The following is an 8957-nucleotide window of genomic DNA, read 5'->3' as shown; positions in this document are numbered from 1 at the left end:
ATTTCACTTCAGTTTCAGTTCACGGATCTGAAAATTGAGTTGAAGTAAAATCACACTATCTTTATCATGCCAATCGTCTCGAACAGCTGCAGTTGTTCGGCTGACAAATCGACTTGGTTAAATTACTTGATTCATAATAACTTCTTATACAAAACACACACTGAAATTACAAAATCTTGATAAAGCAACACACCAACACACCCTCACACTCGCCTGACACAGCGACACACACACGCACATCTGTTATTCTGAACTCCCAACTCTGCAGTGCAGATAATAAACGGGGCTTCGCGGGAATGGCAGAAGACCTAACGATACCCACGCATGCAAACCAATCATAATTAGCACCGTCCACCACTCACTGATCACCAACCCGCTGATGATGAGATTTCATCGCTGGGCAGGACGGGGGTAGAACTGACTCAGTGGTGCCCGTGGTATCTACCACCGCCGCCACCGCTACCGTAGGTGGGCGTGGGAGGGACGGGGTGGTAGTCTGGGTGGGGCTGCGGCTTCGGCTCCGGCTTAGGCATGGGGCCGTAGTCCGGGTGGGGCTGGGGCTTGAGCTCCGGCTTGGGCGGCACGGGCTTCTTGTGGTGGAAGTGCTCGATGATGTGCTTCTTGATCGGCCCGCACAGGGTCATGGACGCACACTCCAGCGATGCCGCGGACGGCGTGGCGGTGTTCTCGCCAGCGACGAAGCCGAAGGTGGTGCCCTCGGACAGCGGCACAATCTTGGACGGCTCCTGGCCGGGGCAGGGCGCGTTGGAGGCGGCGCTGTGGAGCTGCGCGACACAGTCGGCGCCATGAAGGTCGGCGACGAGGGGCACGCTGAAGGCGCCGGTGCCATCGAGGCCGCCCACCGCCTTGCTCTCGTACTCGCCGGCGCTGTTCTTGCACTTGATCACCACCTGCACAGCCTTGAAGGCTTCCCCGGCCTTCATGTTCTTCCTGGTGCAGTCGGCGCACTTGGCCAGACCGACGACGACTGACGCCGCCTCGGCGTGGGCGACGGCGATCGCCAGCAGGACGCAGAGGACGAGTGCTCTCGGAGCTGCCATGCCTGAACCTCTGGATCGCACTACTTCCACTAGCTGGTGTGAAGTGGCTGCTCGATCGATGGATGGATTAGTGGATGGAACAGGCGACGCATGGCTTTTATAGGCGTCCGCGCTGATCGGCACAGCTCGAATGCTCAACCGGCTGATCTGTCTGCAAGCGCAGAAGAAGAAGCGCAGTGAAGCGAGACAACGAGAGATGAGCTAATTCGCTTTCGGCGCGCCGAAGTTTGTGATGCCGAATTAATATCGGTCGTCGTTTTGATCCACGTCATTGTTCGGTTGGTGCCTTGGTGATCGATTTTTTTATTTAAAAACAAATACAAACATGCATCTTTGGCGCGGAAGCTCGAATCGTTGAGAAACTCACTACAGCAACAGCAGCACGTAGCAACTTCCAGTACAAACCACGATTGCTTAATTTCTTTTTTCAAGCTCAGTCAATGTTATATTCGTGGGATCATACATAGAGATCCGTGTAAAAAAAAAATTTAGTTTTTTTTCTTTTCACATGTTTTTTTTTGCAATATCTTTTCACTTGTTATGTCACTTGACTTTGACTTGGTTAAGTCTCATATTGGTTATCTCTTGAAGTCAAACTTTGTAAAATTTCATCAACCTTATGTAAAATATCAATATCTATAATATCAAATAATATGGACAATATATTTTGTGATGGATGCAACATTGATTTGGTATTTTGACATGTTGATAAATTTCTTTCTTTCTAAAAACTTGGTCAAATTTAGAAAGTTTGACTTAAGACCAAACTGACATGGGAAATAAAAAGAAACAGAGAGAGTAGACCAAACTGATTGCAGGTTGACGCATCAAAAATATATGACACTGCAGACTCCCATGTTTATTTGATCAAACAGATACTCCCTCCGTGTCAAAATAATAGGTGTATTCTTTTTTTTAAGTCAAACTTCTCTAACTTTGACCAAGTTTATAGAAAAAATATATCAATGTCTACAATACAAAATCATTATCATTAGAATCATCATTAAATATATTTTCTTATTTATGTTTTATTATTGTATATGTTGATATATTTTTCTCTAAACTTGATCAGATATCGAAATGTTTGAATTTTTTAAAAGATAATGCACCTTATATTTTGAAACTGATGGAGTATGACAAAAACATCAACATTGTACAAGCTAACACGACCTTTTGGTTTAAGAGTATGGAATACACACCAGGAACAGACGTCGTAAAAACTTGATGTTTCTCAAATTGGTGGAAGCAATAAGAGAATTCATATAAGTGGAGATAATAAAGTTTCATCTCATTTTCAATGAAAGGTCAACTAGAGTAGGCAACTCCAAGGGCAACGGTGTATCCCAGATGATACCATAAACATTTCTGGGTCTTATCCCATTTCTTCATGCATCCAACGGTTATGCAATGTTCATATACTCCACGTGAAACATTACTGCCTGAGCTTGTTGTATCCCAGTGGAAAAGATCTACACATAAAAAGCATCCCTTTTCCAAGAATCATGGTGCCATGGATCTTCTTTTTTTACACTTAAGATCTCCTTTTGTTCAACAACGAGTGTAGCATTACATTGTTGACAAGAATTTGGAATAGCTCCCAATAAGGGGCGTCATCCATCCAAGTACCATGTGTAGAAGATCTAGCTAATCTAGCTAATTCATGTGCAGTTGCATTAGCCTATCTAGGACAATGATCATGGATTACATGAGTAAAATCAAGAGACATATAGTAACAATCGTCAAATAAGACACTCCTGAGGCCTAATGATGAAACCCCCTTCCTGCATTGTCGTATGTAATCACCTCCAGATTATCTGAATTCACTTCAATCTTGTCGCACACAACTGTGCGTGCAGGATTCACCCCATATTTCAGTGTCGTGGCTTCGACAGTGAAAGTGTCAAAATAAACATCAACTCTTCCGTTCGCAACAACAATGATTTTTGTTGTACAATCTCGAAGGACAACTCCTATAGACGCCTAGAGAGTATCAAGGTCAAACAAGGCATCCACATTGAGCTTTAAGTAACCATGGATCGGCTTGGTCCATCCCCCATGCTTCATAATGTGTTCGGGGTAGCTTCCTAATGTGAAGTTTCCTTCCAATGCTCTCACTACAAGATGAATTTGACTTGGTGTTTTTTTCGACTGGCCATGCAAGAGTTTCCTCTGCTCCCACCAGACATACCAAGACGCAGTAGCAATAATTTATCAGGATGCCTATCCTAAAATCACCGCTTCTTGGTCAGGGAAGTTCAATAAATATTCCAGCGTCTCCTCCCAGGAGAGGCTAGCGACACATGATTTCATGGATGATATCACCAAGTCCCAGGGGATTCCACACTTCACTAGCCAAAGATCATTCAAATAGAAGATGTTTAACGTCGTCAGCCCATTACTATCAAACAGTACAATGAGGAGACACCTTTATATATCTATCAACAAGATTTGCACGACATGGTATCGCCCCTTTCAATTGCCCTACACAAGAAAAAATTTACCTTGGTCGGACACTGCAGATCCAAACTAAATCCCACGTACCGTTGTGCCTCGATGCTTCAATAGTATTCTCTGATATTTTATCCAGTGTAGCATCCATCTTTACGACTCTCTTATCTTCCATTGGATGCAACTTTCAGAGGCAACCAAAACATTGTTAGTAATTAACAGTCCTAGAACAAGGCCACTCTTGCCGGCCCATGTGTTATTCGTTGCTGTAAAAAAGGGTATAGCAAAGCTTTTCAATCTAAAAAGGATGTTCTTCTATGGTGGCACGGTCAATCATAAACATAAGTTTTCTATATCTTGTACAAGCCAATTCTTTTGAGCAGATTGAAATCAATACGACAACAGAACTCAATTTGGCATGAAAAATCTTGAGATAATCATGGAGAATCTAAATACTTGGCCTCATTAACCTATTTCTCTCAACATGTAAGTAAGCCATCTTAGCATGTAAAAGACCAACTTTAACATGTAAGTAAGCCATCTCAAACCTGGAAATTAAAATTAGATGCCTTATGAGTAAATGGCTATATAGGTTATCAGTAGAGAATGACGGTATGTGGGCACAAATATTACACAACAAATATCTGCAATCGAAAACTCTTTCCCAAGTCACTGCGAGACTGAATGATTCGCCATTCTGGAAGGGGCTTATGAGAACGAAAGGCTTGTTCTTTCATAGGACCAAATTTCTTGTTGGCAATGGGATGACAACAAAATTTTGGGAGGATACGTGGCTAGGGGAGACGCCATTAGCCATACAATATCCAAGCCTTTATAATATTGTGCAATGTAAGGAGGATTACACGTAGGCACAGTATTACAATCGGTTCCCTCGAATATTCAGTTCATGCGATCATTAATTGGTGAGTGTTGGAATTCATGGATGCACTTGGTACAGAGATTGATGGATGTTTAATTATCCGACCAACCTGACTCATTACACATGAAGTTGGATAGAAACGGAGTGTTTACTGTAAAATCTTTTTATATGGATCTAATTAGTTCTGGCCCAATCCCGAGATCTACACATATCTGGAAGGTTAAGGTTCCATTGCGTATTAAATCTTTATGTGGATTGTCCACAAGCAAGTGATCCTCACCAAAGATACTTTGTTAAAGTGATGATGGGTAGGCCGTTCATGATATTGTTTTTGTGATCTTGATGAAACAATACAACATATCTTCATAGATTGCCCTCTCGCCAAATTACTTTGGCGAACGATTCATATAGCTTTCAACATCGTCCCTCCAGTTAGCATTGAATCGTTATTTGGGACGTGGTTAGCTGCGGTGGAACATACTACCGCGGCTCGTATTCGAATTGGAATATGTGCACTTATGTGGGCTATATGAAACTGCAGGAATGATATGATTTTTAACAGACAACATATTTTAACCTTCTTGCAGGTCATCTTCAGAGCTACGACATGGATCCTTATGTGGTCCTTACTCACTCCTACGGACTCCAGGGGGCCATTGGTTACTGGGTGCAATCAATGGAAGATGGTAGCACGGGCTATATTCAACCGGTTTGGTTGGCGGTCGCATAACAGGATAGGAGTCTAGGGCCCTAGTCCTTTAATTCATACCGGTTGTGGCATTGCGTTTTTTTATGTTACTTTGCTCCTTTTGCGAGCTGTAATACTTTTAAGACTTTGTGCACCAATTAATGGAAATCCCACGTTCGATGAGCCAATAACCGTAGAGCAACTTTCAAGTAAAATGGAATACAACCATCTTTTGAAGTCTGAACTGCAGAACAAAATATGTACGATTGCACCTGGCGTTATTATATTCGAAGTTTGAGAAGTTTTTATGTTATTAGGCTACTTGTAATGAGAGTATCATAACTAGTATCATGCATGCCAACTAGGCAATGTTGATGAGGTGACGTAGAATTAAATGAAGAAAGAGAGGGTTGAATATCATATTATGATACCATATCATAATAAATTCTATACTAATATGTGTCATACATGGTAATAAATGAGACCACATATGATATTACTTTATGATACTATGACTACATATGTAATATCATACACTAATATCATATGCATGATACTAGTATATGATACTTTCCACTACGACCAGGCTTATGCCACTTGTGCTGCTCTGGTGCTAAAATCCTCCTACCTCTGATTGGTTGTAAGATTGCTTTCAAATTAAGCTTCTAACCAGCCAATCCACGCTGCTAGCTCAAGTCTTGTTGATTTGGTACATATAAATGCTCCAGAGGCGCGCCGCACGTAGAAAGGGATCAACAAAAGAATTAGGTACGTAGGCCCTAACTTATGTAGGCTCTAGATAGACGATAAAGTGTACTCTGGACTACATGAATATTTACGCTGCATGCATGCATGCTTATCCATGTGCCGCGTGGAACCTACGAACGAGAAGGACACGATCGACCACCAGCCAATGCAAAGTCGATCACCAACCGAGTAATGACAAACGACGTGCGTGGATCAAATCGATCGTTGATCGATGCGTGCAGTCGTCCAGAATCGATCAACCGAGTTTTAATTCGCCATCTGAAATTTCGGCGAGTTAGCCGGTCTCTCGTTGTCAGGCAGCACTTCGCCGGCCACCAGGCGAGCATGCAGCCAGATCATCGGCCAAGCTGGATCGATCAGTGCGGATGCCTATATAAGCCATGCGTCGCCTGTTCCATTCATCCATCCATCCATCAGCCACTTCACACCAGAAATTCAGGCATGGCAGCTCCGACGAGAGCACTAGTCCTCGGCGTCCTGCTGGCGATTGCCGTTGCCAATGCCGAGGCCGCGTCCGTGGTCGTCGGCCTGGTCAAGTGCGCCGACTGCACGAGGAAGAACATGAAGGCCGAGGAAGCCTTCAAAGGTGAGCTAGCTACATACCGAATATAGGTAGATAAGAAATGAAGAGTACTGTCACTCTGCAGGTGCACGCTTCACACGCCTATAAATGTATGGAAATCAGCTCACAATCACTGATGTACTCCTGTCCCTGTCACGAAAATTTTGTCAGGTCTCCAGGTGGCAGTCGAGTGCAAGAACGTCCACGGCGACTATGAGAGCAAGGCAGTGGGCGCCCTCGACCGCACCGGCGCCTTCAGCGTGCCCCTCACCGCAGACCTCCACGGCACCAACTGCGTCCCTCAGCTCCACAGCGCCGCCTCCAACGCGCCGTGCCCCGGCCAGGAGCCATCCAAGATCGTGCCGGTTTCCGAGGGCACCACCTTCGGCATCGTCGCCGGCGACAGCATTGCCACTCCGTCTGCAGCGTCGCCGGAGTGCACGTCCATGACCCTGTGCGGGCCGATCAAAAAGCACATCATCGAGCACTTCCACCACAAGAAGCCCGTGCCGCCCTAGCCGGAACCCAAGCCCCAGCCTCACCCGGACTACGGCCCCGTGCCCAAGCCCGAGCCGAAGCCGCAGCCCCACCCGGACTACCATCCCGTCCCTCCCACGCCCACCTACGGTGGCGGCGGTGGATACCACGGACACCACTGAGTCCAGTATACCACCGTCCCGCCTAGCGATGAAATCTCATGAGCGGGTTGGTGATCACTGGGTCATCGACATTGCTATTTATGATCCTTTTGCATGTGTGGGTGTATTGTTTGGTCTTCTGCCATTCGCTGCCCCGTTTTAGTATCTGCACTGCAGAGTTGAGTGTTCAGAATAACAGTTGTGAGGAACACAGGGATCATAGTGTATTTTGCATTTTAAAGATTTGTAATTTGGGTGTGTTTTTTTAACGAAGTTGTTGCAGATCAAGTAATTAATTTAATCAAGTCCATTTGAGCCAATGGAATTACTGAAGATTTTGGCTTTTTTGGCTTGATCTTGTTCTACTGTGTTCCCTCCCCTCCCTCCCGCAACGCTCCCGCGAGCGCCCGGGGGGAATCCCTAGCGCCGCCTCAAGCTCCCCCTCCTCCTACCTCCCTCCCGTCGCTGCCGCCTCGACGTACTAGCAGGCAAAGCCCGGCCAGTACGTGATGGCGGCGGCGCGGCGCTATCCTTCCCCGCTCGGTCGGGCGGGCGCGGTCCTCAGGGTCGGGCGGCGGCGCGACATTTGCGCGGGGCATGGCGGCGCGGTGGCAGCAGCCGGCGGCGACGTGAAGGGGCTGCAACAGCGGTGGTGCGCGGTGGGCTCCGGCGGCGACGGACGGCTAGATCTAGGCGCAGGTGGCGCGGGCTAAGGGTGGTGCGAGCTGCGGGCGTCCGCTCCTGCCATGGCCACGGCTGGTGGTGGTGGAGGCACATCGGCGGTGGCTGGTGGGCGTGTCGGTCGTGATCCAGGCGGCAGTGAAGATGGGTTCCCCGGTGAGTTTTCTCGGTGGTCAGCGGCGGTCCTTGGGGGCCCTCCTCGCTGGTGTGGCCGGGCCTGCGACGTGACTTTGCACGGTTCTGCGACGGCTGCTGACATGGGGCGGGGGTGTGTCCGGTGGGGAGATTGGTTGGAGGGATGGGCGGCGCCAACGTGCTCGGGTCACCCGTCACTGGCACAGGGGTGTGCCGGTACGGATGTGTCCGCTCCCCCGCCTCCCCCTTTCCCCAGCCACATCCAGGTTTTCGCAACTCCGACAATGTTCAAGGCGGGTCGTCTACTGTGTGACATCAGTCTGGGGTGTCCCTCTGGTACAAAGTTGGCCTCTTTGAATGGTCTTGAGGGTCCCTGGATGTTGGGCGGCGGCCCCGGCGGCGAGAGGCGTGGAGTTCGAGCGCGGAACCTGCGTCTTAGGTGCGGGCGGGCAGCCATGGCTTCGTGGGGGGCTTGGATGCGGGTGGTTGGCGGAGCGGGGGTGTCGGAGGAGTGTGATCATCGGGGTACATCACTTGCCCACTCCTCGTACTGGCCGGTGGCGGCGGCGTCCAAGGACGTTATATCCTTCTTGAAGGCTCTGTCATGGTGCTCCCACTCCTTCATGCGGCTCTGGGGTGAAAACTTGATCTTTGGATTGGACGATGGCGGCTATCCGTGGTCGTACCCTTCTGGGAGGCACCGTCCTGGAGTCCTTACTTCGTCATTGTCCGTCTCACCCCTCCTCGGTGGCTTCAAGTAGTTCTTCTTGGTTCATCTCTAGTTTGCTTGGTTGTCGTCCGAGTGGTGTGTCGGTGCCCGGCACCTTTGTATCTTGCCTTGGGTGTGTGCTGTGTGCCATGGTGAGTGTGTTTGTATCGATTCGCTCAGATGTATGTGGTGATGTTTGCTTTATAATATAAAGCAGGGGGCAACCCTTTTTCAGTCTTGTTCTACAATGTGTTGCGTGCGTTTAGTTCATGTTTATGGTATAGGCTTGCTCTTACCTTTATTTCTTTTATGTTTTTAGTTCATGTAATAACTGTGTGGTGGTTTTTAATGGAAAAGTGTCAAAAATGCTACATCGATGGCTCTTTA

At 47.6% G+C, this 8957-nt stretch overlaps 1 protein-coding gene and 1 pseudogene across 3 annotated transcripts in view; one reads left to right on the top strand and one right to left on the bottom strand.

The window, feature by feature from the left end:
* LOC123172273 (uncharacterized) overlaps positions 1-1149 on the bottom strand; it is a 2683-nt gene extending 1534 nt beyond the window's left edge. Inside the window, exon 1 of one of the 3 annotated variants that reach the window (XR_006485517.1) lies at positions 370-1149. Coding sequence is in view for 2 of the 3 variants with exons in the window: in XM_044589273.1 (XP_044445208.1) it covers positions 423-1061 (639 nt within the window). In the remaining variant the exon portion in view is untranslated. The remainder of the gene's footprint in view (positions 1-369) is intronic. The other 2 variants (XM_044589273.1, XM_044589272.1) reach the window with 2 other exon arrangements.
* Positions 1150-6263: 5114 nt separating this feature from the next.
* Positions 6264-7378, top strand: LOC123172271 (proline-rich protein 4-like; annotated as a pseudogene).
* The last annotated feature ends 1579 nt before the right edge of the window (positions 7379-8957 follow it).

The sequence above is a fragment of the Triticum aestivum genome, unplaced genomic scaffold (genome assembly GCF_018294505.1).
Source record: "Triticum aestivum cultivar Chinese Spring unplaced genomic scaffold, IWGSC CS RefSeq v2.1 scaffold34045, whole genome shotgun sequence".
In the NCBI taxonomy this organism is placed as follows: Eukaryota; Viridiplantae; Streptophyta; class Magnoliopsida; order Poales; family Poaceae; genus Triticum; species Triticum aestivum.
Note: the sequence above shows the minus strand (reverse complement) of the source record. Positions and strands in the feature narration are given on the sequence as shown.